The sequence below is a fragment of the Solanum verrucosum genome, unplaced genomic scaffold (assembly GCF_900185275.1).
Source record: "Solanum verrucosum unplaced genomic scaffold, falcon-dt-bn FXZP01000060.1, whole genome shotgun sequence".
Lineage (NCBI taxonomy): Eukaryota > Viridiplantae > Streptophyta > Magnoliopsida > Solanales > Solanaceae > Solanum > Solanum verrucosum.
Window position 1 is genome coordinate 6,082,564 of NW_026020129.1, and position 18,097 is coordinate 6,100,660.

Here is an 18,097-nt window from a genome sequence, read left to right on the forward strand (position 1 = left end):
ATATTAATCGGTTAGGATTAGTATAGTGGGCGGTGTTGTATCCGCTTAGCAAAGTCTAAGTTATCTAAGGGTGATAGCTTAGTGGGCAGTGTTGTATCTGCTCTGGCTCATCTAAGTAATAAGAGGTATTGCTTAGAGTTGGGATTAGTAGGCTAATCTCGGTTTGTAAACTTGCTTTTACTTTTGCTTGAGAAGATTAGTAAAAGAAGTTTGAAAAGTCCTGGCAAGCTAGGTCGTGGTTTTACTCCCTTGGGCAAGAAGGTTTCCACGTAAAGTTGTTGTGCAATCTTTACTTTCAACACTTTGTTTATTTTCTGTTATTGTAACTGTGCTGAGGACCTGGTCCCATCTAGACTAGTGGACGCATACATTCCAACAAGACATGCAGCAACTCAAGGGTTATATAGACTCAACAATGGAAACAATCATCTCAAATAATTAGCATGCATGTCTATGCACATCAACATCATCACATACAGTAAAACCTCACTAAATTAATATAAATGGGGCCGTGAAATATTATTATTTTGTAGAGGTACTATTTGATTGATAAATTAATAATTATTAATTTATAGAGTGTTTTTGAGACTTAACCTTGTGATACTGGGATAATAAGAGATTTCAAAATGTATTATCGGAACATATTTTATTGTAGGATAATTAAAAGGCTATGAAGTGTGACATGAAACTGATCCAAGAAAGATTATTGTTTTGTATGTTATCAACTTTGTAATCCTGGCTTGGACGAGAAATGTTCAGCAAGAGACAACAACAAATTATTTTCGACATTGCAAAATTTGTTTGGAGGATGAAATATCATAGAATTTGAATGAACCCACTTGTGAAAATGTCATTCATAAACTTGAGGTAATGATCAATGATCTCATACCGCAATAAAATGGACATCAATAACCTATTGGATTATCCAGGTAAAAATGATACATATTCAGAGGTCTAAAGCTTAAAAGAAATTGTGGATACCATAAAAATCAATGTTGATAATGAAGTTGTAGATGATACAATACCTTTAGAACCAGTTATGCGTAAGGAAACACTTATCATCTAGAACTCTTCACAATTTTATGGAGCAATTAAAAAAGACAACATCAGGACTTTTGGATGCAATAAGAAAAGTTAGAGATGATCAACTTCAACTAGATTTAAAGTTTACCAAAAAAACAAAACACAATAGAATCACATTTCACTAAATTATCTTAGATATACTTGTAGTTTTAAAGAATTATTGATTTATACCATTTGTGAAAATATATTATCTTATTATCTTATCAATATAAGTGATTTTTTTCTTTGCCTCAAGTCGAAATCGTAGGAAAATACTATCTTAAAGAGATTATTAATTTACCGAATATTAATTTGGTGAGGTTTTACTGTAGTTCATCTCATCTGCAAAGGGAACACAATTTACAAGATGTGTTGTTATACATTGAGTTGTTCTATTACCTACTTCCTCTGTGCTTCGAATTGTGTCGTTTCTTCAGCTTGACGGTTTCAGCCATAGTTTGGTGCTATGGTTGTTCGAAATTAGACTTCATACAAAGCTGAAATGTTATTCATATTGGTTTCTGTTATGGTAAGAAAGTGCACAGATATTTAGAAAACCACAACTGGTATTCCTGCAATTACAGACATAGAAAAGCTGGAATACTGGGAAGGCAAATGCCTAACAAAAGGAGCTATTGAACAAAAGAAAAACTGAACCCTAAACGAAAAGCAAGAAGGTAAAAAGGTGTTTTGGACAACAAAAAAGCAGAGTTTGAGATGATCATAACGTCTGCTCACCATCACTAATGGACTTAGGCCGCCATTACAGGTAGTCTCTTATGCTCCAAAGCTTGTCGAAGCCTTTGGTAACCATTTCTATAGTGCTCGAGTGAGAAGCAAAGCTGTCTAATTGCTTCGCGTTTCTCTTCTGCTCCTTCCAAAACTATTTCCTTTTGTCTCTCTACTTCTCTTTCCACTTCTTTAACTCTAGACCTCAGCTCTTCTACCAATTTACGGGCCCCTTCAGTTTCGGAAATCAACTTGGCATGCTCAATGTGCAGTTGGTTCAAATGGTTGTTCATTTGATCAATCTGATCATCTTTAGAACTTAGATCTTCATCTAACAAGGCAACTCTAGCATTTAGGTCATCTTTCTCTGTTTCCAATGCATCACATTTCTGGTATAATGCATCAAGGTTTCTGTTCAGTTCTTCAATATGGTTGTCCCTCTCAGCGATGGTCAACTTTAACTGCTCGATTTCAGATTTTAGGAGCATTTCCATTTCTTCTTTCCCTGCTACAGCTCGTCTAACATCCTCCTCTAATGATTGGCAACGTAGATCCATTTCTTTGATATTATCCTCCAAATATGCTCGTTCCTTCAATAATTTGGTAATTTCGCATTGAAGTTCCAAGTTTTCTTCTGCCAAAGCCTTGTTGGCATTTGATATTGATTCTTTCAGCCCTCTGATTTCTTGATCACGGTCTGACAAATTGGATTTGTACCTCGCAATTCGGTCCTGCAGCTTTGAGACCTCTCGTTTCTCTCTCTCAAGTTTGGCTTTCCAGCCAGAAACATCTTTCTGTGCTGATCCAAGCTGATCATGAAGTAATTTTACGGAGGAACCGTTACTTTTAAGTTCCTCTCTTAAGCGCTCCACCTCCTTCTCTGAATCATGAAGCTTCTCTATCGTTCTCCTTAACTCTTCCTCAAGTGTTCGGATCTTAGATTCTGGGTCCAAAACTTGTGGTTCTTCCTCTGTAGCATTCTCTTGCAGCTCCTCATCAGAAATTTTAGCTTCCTGTCCAGCAGTAATCTCATTGACGTTCTTCACGTAGTCCCCTGATACATACTTCTGAAGCTCAATTCTCAACCTGCTAATCTCTTCTTCTGATAACCGGATCTTTTCTTTTGCATTTCTAAGGTCTTCTTCATACCCAGCTATCCTTGCGATAAGATTATCATTGCCCACATGTGATCCCCTAAAGGAGCTCTCAGAGACCTCTTCATGTTGCTTGCGAAGCTTCTCTTTCACGTCGCGGAGCTCAACCTCTAATTCACCAATCTTCTTACGCAACCCATGGTCATCATCATTGCTTATTGTACTTGAGTAATTATTGATAGACGAATCATCTGATTCAGATTCAGAATCTAATGTTGAGGATTCATCTCCTTCCTTGGCCAGATCCGAGCTACTTCCGCCTGCGCCAAGAAAAAATTCAAATCCAGCAGCACGAGGACCAGGTTTAGGACGGCTTGGTCTCTGATCAGGAGAGGGCAACCTGGAGGGTGGTTCAGAACCCACGTCAGAGATGCCTGACCCCTGTGATTGAAGATCTGAAGGAATATTTTTCCGGAGCTCCCCCGTCACATGATCATAACGCTCGGCTAATGACCGGTACATGCGGTAGAATTCCTCAACAAGTGTGATCAATTCTGGCCTTTTCTGATAATACATTTCTGCCCTTTTAGCAAATGAATCTGCATCCTCTTCAATGAGTTTCAACATCCTTTTGACATTCTGGTCCATCTCTGAAATAATAGACCTATTTGTCATTTTCTTGTATGCCATTTTCTCCATTCAACATAAAAAATTACGAGAAACCACTTGGTAATTAAATTGCCAAAATTAGGTGTTTTTACGGTGCATTTTCCCCAGGAGGTCTGTGTAATAGCTAGTAACCTCCTTTGAGATAAATGGATGAAACTGTTCAAAGTTTTTTCATGGAATCACAAACAAGTACGGTCAATTGGCCTCCGGTCTTCTATGACCATTTTACTTCTTTTTTTCTGACCGTTTTACTTTAATACGGAAACTATCAAATAATTTGAGAAATGTAAAATATAGAATTTGGACACGAAAATCTAAAATTTTAAATACCATAATAGTGTAAGACCAAATTATTATATCATACGATGTCATTAGAATTACCAAAACCACAAAGCATATTGAATGAAATATTTATTTTTGTGTTGCTTAAGAATAGGTCACAATGAATGGAAGTTCAAACAGACACGTTGAAGTTCCAGGTAGGCTATGACTCTACTCAAAACACATTTGATCCACCTTAAAATGATTTAACCAATATTTTGATGCGTTGGGATCATGACCTATGCTTTTAATTAACCTGTTTTGACCCCACCCATCTTGATCCACCGCTCAGTTCATGCCCTATTTGCAAGAGATACATTTAACACCTATACAAGGGGCGACGCTAGGATATAAGGCCAGGGCAAGGGAAGCCAATATGATTTTAAAATTTGTGCATGTAGGCAAAATTTAACACGGGAAAGATAGCTTGTTATTTAGAGCTAGTGATTGGAACATTTGCAAAAAAGAAGTTTGAGCATTTCTTTATCTTCACGAGGTATAGTCAAAGAAAAAAAAAAACACCACCAAGCTAATAAGAAAGCAGAAACTGCATGCGGTATAGTTAGAAAAAAATCACGGATAAGTGTTGAGCATTTCTCTATCTTCCAAAGTTTCTGAGATTTTAGAATTCTTTCCTTTTTAGGTGCAGAAATAAAAATTGTTGAATTTTGTACAGAATATCTTACAAACAAATACCTCCTAAGGCTACCGATTAAATTAATGTGTTAATGGTGGTACAATTAGACTACTATCATAATTGGTCTAAATGGAATGATGGAAAACAAAGAAGAAGACCCCTACCATAATTTGCGCCAGTGTTGTACCATTAGTAGACTACCATACTTCTAAATTTATTTTTTGTTCATATTTAATAGATTTTTTAGTACAAATACATGATTTGGTCAAAAGAACCCGTAAGTAACCTTCTAGCTCCACCTCTGACAAGAGGTTATATGAATTATAAAACTACAGGAATATAGTAGCTATCTGTTATTATGCATTCTAGTAATAGTCAAATCTATTTGTCATAATGATCCCTAAGGGGAAATATTAGAATGCCCGGTGAGTAGCAACTCGTATTACTCACTAGTACAAATTTCAATATCTTGCACGTGTGTGTGTCTTAAATGCATAAATGATTCCCTGTTAATTGAATTCAATTAGTAAGGTGTATCTATTTGGATGGTCTATTTTTGGCATTTGCAGAGTAGCCAAATACGAAATTAAAGGATTTGACAAGGATAAGTAAGGTTAAAGAAGACAATAGCTTACGTTCAAGATTCTCTTGAAGCCACTTGCAGTTTTTGGGATTAATGTGGCTATCCCACCACCAAGCATGTGATTTCTTCGACTCCATCCTCTTCATCTTACTAGACTTCACCTGAAAAGGGAACTCACTCTTAATCTCATGGACAATAAAAACATATCAGAAAGTAAAGAGAGCAAACTTAGACAAGGCAAGCAATACTCATTCAACATGTTAACTGTAAAGTTATGGAACAGAGATATCTTACAAACGTTGATGCCATTCTGTCGAGCTTGTTATTCAATACAAACCCCTCAACTCAAAAAAGTTAAAAAAGATTGCCTGCATAATCATAAAGGTGACGTAAGCCAAACTATCAAAAGTCAACCTCAGTAGGATATATGTTTCTTTGTTTTGGAATAACATGTTTAACAAGTATGGAACAAAAGGTATTTCTACTACTTCACTTCGATATCTGCTATGATGAAGGTTAAAATTCTTTTTGAATACTTAATTTCTGATGGTTGTTGTCTCTCATTTGTTACTTTAAATACAATGTTTGTTTTGATCATTACTTAAATTTTATTGTATGTCTTGTCAAATTCATCTTTATGAAACGATGAAAAGTTCCATTTTATATAACGACCAATTTGACAAGCCCAACAGGCCAGCAGAAAAAAATAAACAACTATGCACCTCCCGTGGACGCCACACACAGAAGGAGCACGGGAAGTTCGATATCTAATCCCACAACTGTCGACGGCTATATTCACGTGTTAGTGTTCTTCCTCATATCATGCCTGTCCAAAAAAAATATAAGAACTACAAGTAAGCCATTCATCTCAAATCTTTAATTATTTTTCATGCGTAAAAGATAGTCAATTACGATATATAACTAAGAAATTATATTTCAACAGATAGGTAACGAAATACAAAGCGTTGATTTTCAAGATAATAATATGAAGTGGGGAGGAGGAATGTATGGTCATACCCAAATCAGATAATTAAGAGATTGAAAGTAGATTCAGTAAAGACAATATTCATGGACACATACAAAGATTCAATAAATGATTTCAATCAGAAAATCCCCAAAAGAACAATTAACAAAAGGAACTAAGTTTTGCAAAATGCAGGGAGAAAGGGCTCAACTTGGGGGGACAAAGCAGGAAAGACAAAAAGAAAGCTAATGATTTTGAGAGGAAAATGCTAAAAAATTGAATCTCCGGCAAAGGAGAGGCGGGAGAGAGATGCTTTCATTCACTTGGAACTACATAATAAATCTCATTTTTGAAAGGGAAGTGGGGAGGGAGTAGGGGCCCATAAGAATATAGAGAGAGGGACAAACTTACCAAACTAATTTGGATTTGTTCACATGGCACTCCCTTCTTTCCAGACAATAGTAACTCACTCTTTCATTTTAATAGCTAATCATTTTCTTTCTCATAAAACCATGTCATGTTTATTACCAAAAAATATATGATTTCTGTTGGTTCTCTGAAAAAGGTGTGAGACTGTCCAGATTGAAAGGACTAATGTGGAATTTGATTTAGCTGATCAATCTCCACAACAAGTTGTTGGGAGTCTAAATAGAAGTACATTAGTTAGGTACATGAAAAGTCTGTGACACAAGATCTGAGTCCTCCAATTAGATGCCATATTACCTTATCTTTTGCATAATAATTACATTGAGTTCCAGAACCATCTCAGCCACATTCTTCCAGTTTCGCTAGCATAAGATACTCATAATTGTCTATCAAAAGGTTCCTGAGGAGTTTATGTCAAGTGAGGATTTTGTGCATCAGCCGAATTGCTCTATTGACTATGTTCTTAATAATGTTTCTACCGTATCATTGCATTGTCATTTAGGGGGTTTTGTAATGGAAATTGGACGAGCCAACTGCTCGTGTGTTTGCCGGAGAATGCTTTGCTTTTACTGGAGAATCAATGGGGTTGTTGAAACGTTGCCTATTCTTGGAAGTGACAACTGGAACTATAAAGAGTGTTGCACAAGGACTATTACATTCTGTGAGAAAATGGGGTGGAAGAGTTCATTTTCTATAGACTTCTGCTTGTTCTCTTGAACACGTTGTAGAACACATTGAAGTTTTCTTTTCCTTCTGCAATCACTAGATATCTTATCTTGAACCTTGAGGACAAGGTTCTTAGTGAGGATGAGGTTATTGTTATGAACCCAACTGTGGACTTGGAAGACCAAGCAAGTCATAACACAGTCAATGGTGGACATGGGCCTGAGGTGAGTTTGAAGCTAAGTAAGAGAATTAAACAGCGCAACAAGAGAGTGGATTTCCTTTCCAGTTTAATCTTTCCATTCCATTGTTATGACCTGTTTAGATGGCTTATAGCTTATAAGCATAAGGAAAAAGGTGAAAATCCTAACTTATGACTTTTGACTTATATTTTTTAGTTTTATGCCGCCTTAAAAACAAATACTTAAATGCACTTTTTTATTTTACCCAAACACTCAAGTGTTTAAAAGCTATTTTGCCTTGAGAACACCTGCGAAAAAGCTAATTCTAACAGGCACTTATTAATCGCAGCAGTTAACATATATTGAGTTGAGTTGTAAGAGGTAGTGTGGTAGGGGTGTAAAAATGAGCCCAAACATAGCTACCCGCTCAGAATTTTATGGGTTTGACTCAAGATGATTTGAATTGGGTTCAATCTCAATACATTAAGCCTAACACATCTTAAAAGAATTTTCAATTGAGCCCAATTTAATCTCCAATTTCAACCTGTTTTAAACTCTTAATTGTATTGATGTAATGTATGTTCTTGTATTTAAATTTTATAGGATTTATCTATCCATTTGTAATTTTTTTTAAATAATTTTCTGGAGTTGATATTCAAATTGTAACTATAAAAGTTAAATAACAATATGTTAAAATTATTGAGATTAAGCGGGTCATGACCCAACCCGTTTTTTTGTCCATTTGAGTCCAGCCCATTTAAGCCCAAAGTAAACTTTAGGGAGCCATGACTCAACCCGATTTCTATTTCAACCCATTTTAATATATCAAATTTCAACCCAACCCAACCCACCCATTTGACACCCTAGGTCCTAGGTAGCGGTAAAGTCTACATACACTCTAGTACTCTACCCTCTTTATACCCCCACCTTGTGAAACCAGATAGCATGTTGGTTTTCCGATGAAGAAAAATTTGAACTATTTCTCGATTTGTGCATGTCGTCATGCTAAAATTCTCTGTACCATTCCAATTTTATGGGAGATGTCCCAAAGGGACATATGTTGGTGTAATTTCCTTTTTCATAGTTGAAGTGTTTGTAAACTTGTTTATTACAAAGGGTTATGGCCTAAACTTCTCTCTCTATGCAAGGAAAGAAATAAACTGTCAGAAGATGATAAGATTAGCTTTTGGTCCAGATCTCTCACTTTCATCAAACACTTCATCTGCAATGTCAACTCCTTCATATCCTTCCCCTTTTACCCCAAAAATCGATAAAACTAAACTAGACTTAAACTAATCGAAAAATTCAATTCAATTCAACTGTCAAAACCGAAGCCAATTAGCAATTTAGAATACAAATTTTAAACCTTTCAAACTTGAATAAATAACCAAAAAAATAACTAAAAAGCAAGAAATTAGACATTAGAAATGGAAAACTAACCAGTTGACAGGCAGAGTGATGAAGAATCCAACAGAAGAAATGGTGGAGATTTGAGAGAAATAAGGGGCTTGTTAACAAAGTCAAAATGACAGCTGAAGTAGGACTTCAATGACCCTTATTGTTGTTATTAATTAAATCTAGCCACGTCTTTAACACAACATTGTTATTTTATTTTTGTTACTTTGAGATATTTTTGACCTTTTTTTTTTCAACCACATCTCTTTTATTTATGTACACAATTTACTAAATAATAAATGAAAAAAAATGAATAGTCACGTTGGTAAACTAATAGTCACCGTATGACTCTTTATTCTTATTAAATACTTTTTAAAAAATGCAATTCTTTAGTATTATATAAATTTTTTTATCAAAAATTATTGAGATAGTCTCATTTTATTTTCCGTGTTTGTATTTGTTGATGCCGGCTCAATGTGAACGAAATAAAATTCGTTTTGAATAGTTTTCATGAAGGAAAGTGCAAAAGAAAAAGATATGTTATTAAAGCCATACGCCATTTGCGGCAATTGTCGTCATTTGTGATACACGCTTTCTCCTAAATTTGGAATTTGTCTTTTTTAGTTTGTTTTAAATTTAATATTTTTTTAAAATTTAATTTTTATAGAATTAACAACTATTTTAAAAAGGGATGTTTGGACTTTGATTGACTTTATTTAAGTATTTTTTTTTGTTTTTTTGTTTTTGTCTAGATGAAATTGTTTAAATTTGTCTTTTCTATACACATTTAAAAATAAAAATTAATAATTTTAAAAGTTAAAAGCTACATTAAATAAGTCAATTCAATCACCTTCTATAATTTAAAATTATAAGATCAAAAAAATATTTTCTTAAATTACTTCATATCAAGTTAAAATCAAATAAATTAATTAAAACGGTGATAATATGTATTTTTGGCTTAGGGCAGTATTACTTTTGGTGTAATTTTATTGACCCTTTTTTGTTTGTTTTTTTCTAATGTTTTTCTTTGGCCCAATAAAAAAATTGTTTCCAAATACTATTTGCTCTCTTCCATTTCTCTCTTTTATTATATATGAATTTCTTAATTTTTTTTTTATATAGAATTAACAAGCATTTTAAAAAGGATGTTTGAATTGACTTTATTTAAATAGTTTTTTTTTGTTTTTGTCTAGATGAAAGTGTTTAAATTTGTCTTTTCTAAACACCTTTAAAAATAAAAATAAAAAACTTTAAAAGTTAAAAGCTACATTAAACAAGTCAATTCAATCACCTTCTATAATTTAAAATCATAAGATAAAAAAAAAAAAATTCTTAAATTACTTTACATCAGGTTAAAATCAAATAAATAAATTAGAGAAAATACATAAAAAAAAACCTGAACTTGGCAGCATAACTTACTTTAGCACTTAAACTACACGGGTGTTTATTTACCCCCCTAATTTCATTTCGTGTGAATTTAATACCACCTTAACAAATGACGTGGCAAAAAAAGAAAAGCAAAAAAGTTAAAGGCGCGTAAATCTTTTTTTTTATAGAAAAATAATGGTCCCACTAGCATATATATATATATGTTGTGTATTTTTCTAATGTTATTAATCGTAAATTTATTGTATCATTATTTATGTCTATCTTTTCTCGTCCTTCTATTTTTATTTTTAACAGATTTTCTATGCATGTGATACATCCTTCAGCATAGCAAAACTTACATTTCGCCCTTTTTTCTCTACTTGGATACCATTTACATAGAATACATTGGTTACTATCTATTCCTTTATTCCTTTCAAATTCATGGGTACATTCTTGTAAAACATTCATCATTGTATTTATTTGTAATTCTTCTAAGTCTATATTATTAAATTCTAGTCCTATCTCATTTATTAATTCTTCATTAGCTGAATCTGACTCATCAGATCGTGTTGTTTCTTCTATTTCTACACTTACTATAGAATATATGCTTTCATTGTCTGACATGTATTCATCTACATTAATTAAAGTTTCTTGAAAATCTTCTATTAATTGAGAATTTCTAGTTCTACTATTATTTCTTTTAGGACATACATTTGCTAAATGTTCTATACTTCCACACGTGAAGCATTCTAGCTTATTTTTATAATTTCTATCATTTCTATATTTTCGAACATGTCTATCTTTATTTAGATAAGGTTTCCTGGCTGAAGATTTTCTTAAATAGTATTTTTTATTATACTGCTTATTATAGTAGGGTTTATATTTCTTGTATCTTTTCTTGGGTTTATTTTGTCCTTTATCATAACTTTGGGTTGTATACATGACATTTTTACAGAAACTCATTTCATTCTGTTTTAATTGTTTCTGTATTTGTATATTTGTACATTTTTCTGTTAAGACTTCCATTATATGTTGTACTTTGTGTCCTATTGACCATTTACCGTTTGGATTCTGTATTACTCCTTCTCTTTTATACCATTTTTCTTCTATTTCTCTGCCTAAGGCTCCTGGTAATTTATTAAATAACTTTTTTCCTAATTCTTCATCAAAAGAATTCCCACTAATTGTACAATAATAATAATAATCTTTAAGAAAGTTTTTTATGTGGAACCAACTTGTAATACTTAACTGTTCTAGGTGTATTAAAGCATTTCTTTGTAAGACTACTAAGCCACTATTAGGGTCTTCTCCTGTAATTAAACTGTGTATTTTATTTGTAAAATTATACGGGTTTGCTCCCAGGTTTACTAAAGCTTGGAATTCTTGTGGGAAATTAGATTTATATGCTTCCCATAAGGCCTTTGCAGATTCTCCTAAAAAAGTTTCCATATATTTATACATTGTTTCTGCGTCTGCATCTTGGTATGTTTTTATATAGTCTGCTACTACTATTCCTTTCCATAAATCTATTACTGCATTCCACATTTGAGGGTCATGTGCTGCTATGTTTAATATTTTTCCTTTACTTCCTCCTTCTTGTAACCTAATGGGTTCTTCTATAGGCATCCTTCTACCCATTGGTCTTACGTTTTCAGTTGCTGTGTCTGGGTTTACCCTATAGACTCGTCTTCTTGGTACATTTCCTATACTTGTGTCTACTGTATGGTGTTGAGAAGTTCGTTGGAACGGGCTAGCACTTGAACTAGTAGATTCCATAAGCTCTTTTTGACTTATTATAGAATCTCTTTCTATTTCCTCTTCACTTTCATACAGATTTTCTAGTATTGTTTCAAGATTTTCTATTTTGTCTTGGTTATTATATTCTTTTCTGTATCCTAGATTATCAGTTCTAAATTCGCATGTTTTAAAATGTCTGTCTACTTCAAATATACCCATATTTCCTGTTTTACATCCTTTACATTTAAAGGTTATATCTGTATTATTATTATATCTTCTTTCGGCTTCTTGCAAAGCTTCATCTACTTCATATCCTTCTTGTATTATTTCTATATTCATAAACTCTTTTTCTTCTTCTAATTCTAACTCTTCTTCTAAGTTCGTTTGATTAGAATAATTATAATTTGTGAATCTAATAGATGTTTCTCCTTTTGTATTAGTATACATTAGATGAGATTCTGGTATGAGTACTTTCTTTTTATTAAATTGTTCTAGGTTCCATTCTAATCCTGCATATTCTTCTGGATTTATTTTTATTGGTTTTATTAATTTTATTCCTTTGTTACCCATTACCTCTACTACATCTTCTACCTTTAATCGAAACCTTGTATTACTTTTAGATGCAACTTTTCCAATGAAACCTATACACATTAGTAAATTATTTCCGCTACTCATTTCTTCGTAGCCTTTAGTCTGGATTCCTATTTTTATGTGCTTTCCGAATTCTCCTAGATTAATCATAAAATCTGGGCTAATATAAAATATTCCTCCATTATTGGTCATATCTACTTCTGTTAACCCTATGATCGATTTCTTTAAGTCAGACCATCTATCATCGTATATTACTATTAATACTTTAGTTCCTAGATTTTTTCTGGTTAATCCTTTTAATCCTACTACTATTAAGCCCATGTGCATTAATGTTAGTCTGTTATGTATAATTCCTCGTAAGGATTCTGGGTTTATTAAATTCATAGTAGCTATTTCTTTTCCTATGGCTGAAATTTGTTCTTCTCTATAATGTCTATATAACTGATTGCTTCTTTCAAAATATCCTGTATCATATAATATCTTTGGGTTTAGTAGGTTCAACTGATTCTGTTGGAATATTCTTAGGTCTTTATCTATATCTATTACTTCATTTAACTCCTGGATTTGTTTATCTTCTTGCTTATTTCTTGTTAATATTCTTGATATAAAACTATTTCCTATTCTATTATCGGAAAAACTTACTCGTGGTCTTTCTTCGGTTGTTGTTCTTCTACCTGAAAGAAAGTCCATTTTTGGGATTTTCTAACTATAGTTGGTTTCTCTTTAGGTGGAGTAATTTCAATATTTTTTAATTGATTTATTAATTCTTCTATTTCAGTGTTTTTAGGTTGTTCTTTTATAACTTCTTTTTCTTTAATTATTTTATCTAGTTTTTTATTTAATTCTATCAGTAATACTATTATAGTGTTATTCTGTTTAATAATTATTTGATCTGATTTACTTGAAGGTTGGTGGTCAGACAATCCTTGTGGATCTGGTTGGATACTTCCTGCAAATTTTAAGGCTTTTGTATAGGATGGTTCTTGGCATAAATCGTTCATGAAAGGAGTTTATCTTCTAGTTGTTGTATCGTCTTTTTTAACTCAATAACCTCAGTTGTTACTAGTTCGACTTGTTCTGTAATCTTTTCAATTAATTCTGTTGTTTTTATTTCTAACTCTTTAGGCTTCTGTGTTATGGTCTTTATTAGTTTTCCTATTTCAGTCTTTGTAGGTATTTGTTCTATATTAAACTTATTATTTAAGTATTGGATTTTTCTATCTAGTTCTAATTGTTGTGATTTTAGAAAATCAAAGTTTTGTCCTAATCTTTCTAATATCTTTTGTTGTTTATTTTGAGTTATTTCGTTTGTTTCTAGTAATCTTACTATATTCTTTTCCTTTTCTTGTGTTTTTTCACTAAAGTTTATTATAAGATCTATTATAGTATTGTATTGCTTATCTTCTGAATGTAAAAGGTGTTCTCCTTGACTAAAATTGCACCTTATTACTGAATTTTCTTTTAATATTCTGTATTTCTTTTCAGGGTAAATTCTTAAGTCTAGGTATTCTAATTGCTTTAATGAATCTATTCTTGCTATCCTAACAGAATATCAATGTTATTAATTCTTTTCCTTTGATTTTGTATTCTACTATTTGCGTATTGGATATCACTATCGATGCTATGTAATTCCCACTTTAGAGCGCTTAACAATTATGGGTTGACTAGTGTTTGTCTATTTACTGAGTATAAACCTCCGTGATTACAAAGTCTATCAGCTAAGTCTCTTGTCTCTAGTACTTGTAAATATATACTTATTGCTTGTTTTAATTTTAACAATTCTAATTTTATTTGTATTTCTCTGTATAAATACCAATATTCTAGTCGTAGTTGATTAGCAAAAGGATGTTTTTTCATATATTATTTTTGTCTTGACCTTAACTGTGTAATAAATTTATATTCTAATCTAGATATTATTTCTATTAGAAAATCTAACCTTATATTGTCTTCTTTAGTCTTATTCAGTCTCTTGTATTCTAAATATAGACTTTCTAACTTTCTTTTAGTCTCTAAATATGTCTGAGTACTACGTAGCGGTCTTCTCATTAAATGATTACTTCCCAAAAACTTCTCGCTCTGATACCAAAGTACAGTAAATACAGTAAATACAGTAAAACTTCTCGCTCTGTATTTACTGTATTTTTTGTATTTACTGTATTTACTGTATTTACTGTATTTACTGTATTTACTGTACTTTGGTATCAGAGCGAGAAGTTTTTGGGAAGTAATCATTTAATGAGAAGACCGCTACGTAGTACTCAGACATATTTAGAGACTAAAAGAAAGTTAGAAAGTCTATATTTAGAATACAAGAGACTGAATAAGACTAAAGAAGACAATATAAGGTTAGATTTTCTAATAGAAATAATATCTAGATTAGAATATAAATTTATTACACAGTTAAGGTCAAGACAAAAATAATATATGAAAAAACATCCTTTTGCTAATCAACTACGACTAGAATATTGGTATTTATACAGAGAAATACAAATAAAATTAGAATTGTTAAAATTAAAACAAGCAATAAGTATATATTTACAAGTACTAGAGACAAGAGACTTAGCTGATAGACTTTGTAATCACGGAGGTTTATACTCAGTAAATAGACAAACACTAGTCAACCCAGAATTGTTAAGCGCTCTAAAGTGGGAATTACATAGCATCGATAGTGATATCCAATACGCAAATAGTAGAATACAAAATCAAAGGAAAAGAATTAATAACATTGATATTCTGTTAGGATAGCAAGAATAGATTCATTAAAGCAATTAGAATACCTAGACTTAAGAATTTACCCTGAAAAGAAATACAGAATATTAAAAGAAAATTCAGTAATAAGGTGCAATTTTAGTCAAGGAGAACACCTTTTACATTCAGAAGATAAGCAATACAATACTATAATAGATCTTATAATAAACTTTAGTGAAAAAACACAAGAAAAGGAAAAGAATATAGTAAGATTACTAGAAACAAACGAAATAACTCAAAATAAACAACAAAAGATATTAGAAAGATTAGAACAAAACTTTGATTTTCTAAAATCACAACAATTAGAACTAGATAGAAAAATCCAATACTTAAATAATAAGTTTAATATAGAACAAATACCTACAAAGACTGAAATAGGAAAACTAATAAAGACCATAACACAGAAGCCTAAAGAGTTAGAAATAAAAACAACAGAATTAATTGAAAAGATTACAGAACAAGTCGAACTAGTAACAACTGAGGTTATTGAGTTAAAAAAGACGATACAACAACTAGAAGATAAACTCCTTTCATGAACGATTTATGCCAAGAACCATCCTATACAAAAGCCTTAAAATTTGCAGGAAGTATCCAACCAGATCCACAAGGATTGTCTGACCACCAACCTTCAAGTAAATCAGATCAAATAATTATTAAACAGAATAACACTATAATAGTATTACTGATAGAATTAAATAAAAAACTAGATAAAATAATTAAAGAAAAAGAAGTTATAAAAGAACAACCTAAAAACACTGAAATAGAAGAATTAATAAATCAATTAAAAAATATTGAAATTACTCCACCTAAAGAGAAACCAACTATAGTTAGAAAATCCCAAAAATGGACTTTCTTTCAGGTAGAAGAACAACAACCGAAGAAAGACCACGAGTAAGTTTTTCCGATAATAGAATAGGAAATAGTTTTATATCAAGAATATTAACAAGAAATAAGCAAGAAGATAAACAAATCCAGGAGTTAAATGAAGTAATAGATATAGATAAAGACCTAAGAATATTCCAACAGAATCAGTTGAACCTACTAAACCCAAAGATATTATATGATACAGGATATTTTGAAAGAAGCAATCAGTTATATAGACATTATAGAGAAGAACAAATTTCAGCCATAGGAAAAGAAATAGCTACTATGAATTTAATAAACCCAGAATCCTTACGAGGAATTATACATAACAGACTAACATTAATGCACATGGGCTTAATAGTAGTAGGATTAAAAGGATTAACCAGAAAAAATCTAGGAACTAAAGTATTAATAGTAATATACGATGATAGATGGTCTGACTTAAAGAAATCGATCATAGGGTTAACAGAAGTAGATATGACCAATAATGGAGGAATATTTTATATTAGCCCAGATTTTATGATTAATCTAGGAGAATTCGGAAAGCACATAAAAATAGGAATCCAGACTAAAGGCTACGAAGAAATGAGTAGCGGAAATAATTTACTAATGTGTATAGGTTTCATTGGAAAAGTTGCATCTAAAAGTAATACAAGGTTTCGATTAAAGGTAGAAGATGTAGTAGAGGTAATGGGTAACAAAGGAATAAAATTAATAAAACCAATAAAAATAAATCCAGAAGAATATGCAGGATTAGAATGGAACCTAGAACAATTTAATAAAAAGAAAGTACTCATACCAGAATCTCATCTAATGTATACTAATACAAAAGGAGAAACATCTATTAGATTCACAAATTATAATTATTCTAATCAAACGAACTTAGAAGAAGAGTTAGAATTAGAAGAAGAAAAAGAGTTTATGAATATAGAAATAATACAAGAAGGATATGAAGTAGATGAAGCTTTGCAAGAAGCCGAAAGAAGATATAATAATAATACAGATATAACCTTTAAATGTAAAGGATGTAAAACAGGAAATATGGGTATATTTGAAGTAGACAGACATTTTAAAACATGCGAATTTAGAACTGATAATCTAGGATACAGAAAAGAATATAATAACCAAGACAAAATAGAAAATCTTGAAACAATACTAGAAAATCTGTATGAAAGTGAAGAGGAAATAGAAAGAGATTCTATAATAAGTCAAAAAGAGCTTATGGAATCTACTAGTTCAAGTGCTAGCCCGTTCCAACGAACTTCTCAACACCATACAGTAGACACAAGTATAGGAAATGTACCAAGAAGACGAGTCTATAGGGTAAACCCAGACACAGCAACTGAAAACGTAAGACCAATGGGTAGAAGGATGCCTATAGAAGAACCCATTAGGTTACAAGAAGGAGGAAGTAAAGGAAAAATATTAAACATAGCAGCACATGACCCTCAAATGTGGAATGCAGTAATAGATTTATGGAAAGGAATAGTAGTAGCAGACTATATAAAAACATACCAAGATGCAGACGCAGAAACAATGTATAAATATATGGAAACTTTTTTAGGAGAATCTGCAAAGGCCTTATGGGAAGCATATAAATCTAATTTCCCACAAGAATTCCAAGCTTTAGTAAACCTGGGAGCAAACCCGTATAATTTTACAAATAAAATACACAGTTTAATTACAGGAGAAGACCCTAATAGTGGCTTAGTAGTCTTACAAAGAAATGCTTTAATACACCTAGAACAGTTAAGTATTACAAGTTGGTTCCACATAAAAAACTTTCTTAAAGATTATTATTATTATTGTACAATTAGTGGGAATTCTTTTGATGAAGAATTAGGAAAAAAGTTATTTAATAAATTACCAGGAGCCTTAGGCAGAGAAATAGAAGAAAAATGGTATAAAAGAGAAGGAGTAATACAGAATCCAAACGGTAAATGGTCAATAGGACACAAAGTACAACATATAATGGAAGTCTTAACAGAAAAATGTACAAATATACAAATACAGAAACAATTAAAACAGAATGAAATGAGTTTCTGTAAAAATGTCATGTATACA

At 31.8% G+C, this 18,097-nt stretch overlaps 2 protein-coding genes and 1 pseudogene across 3 annotated transcripts in view; 1 reads left to right on the top strand and 2 right to left on the bottom strand.

Annotated features, from left to right (window-relative positions):
* LOC125827093 (60S ribosomal protein L37a) overlaps positions 1–18,097 on the top strand; it is a 145,313-nt gene that overhangs the window by 92,654 nt on the left and 34,562 nt on the right. The window lies entirely within an intron of this gene.
* Positions 1,549–8,833, bottom strand: LOC125827069 (protein NETWORKED 4A). Its single transcript, XM_049506429.1, has 5 exons — positions 8,771–8,833; positions 5,818–5,921; positions 5,390–5,463; positions 5,148–5,256; positions 1,549–3,535 (listed from the first exon to the last, which is right to left on the bottom strand). The coding sequence occupies exons 3-5, from the start codon at positions 5,402–5,404 to the stop codon at positions 1,815–1,817; spliced, it is 1,845 nt and encodes a 614-aa protein (XP_049362386.1). The 5' UTR covers positions 5,405–5,463; positions 5,818–5,921; positions 8,771–8,833; the 3' UTR covers positions 1,549–1,814.
* Positions 8,296–8,387, bottom strand: LOC125827228 (U6 spliceosomal RNA; annotated as a pseudogene).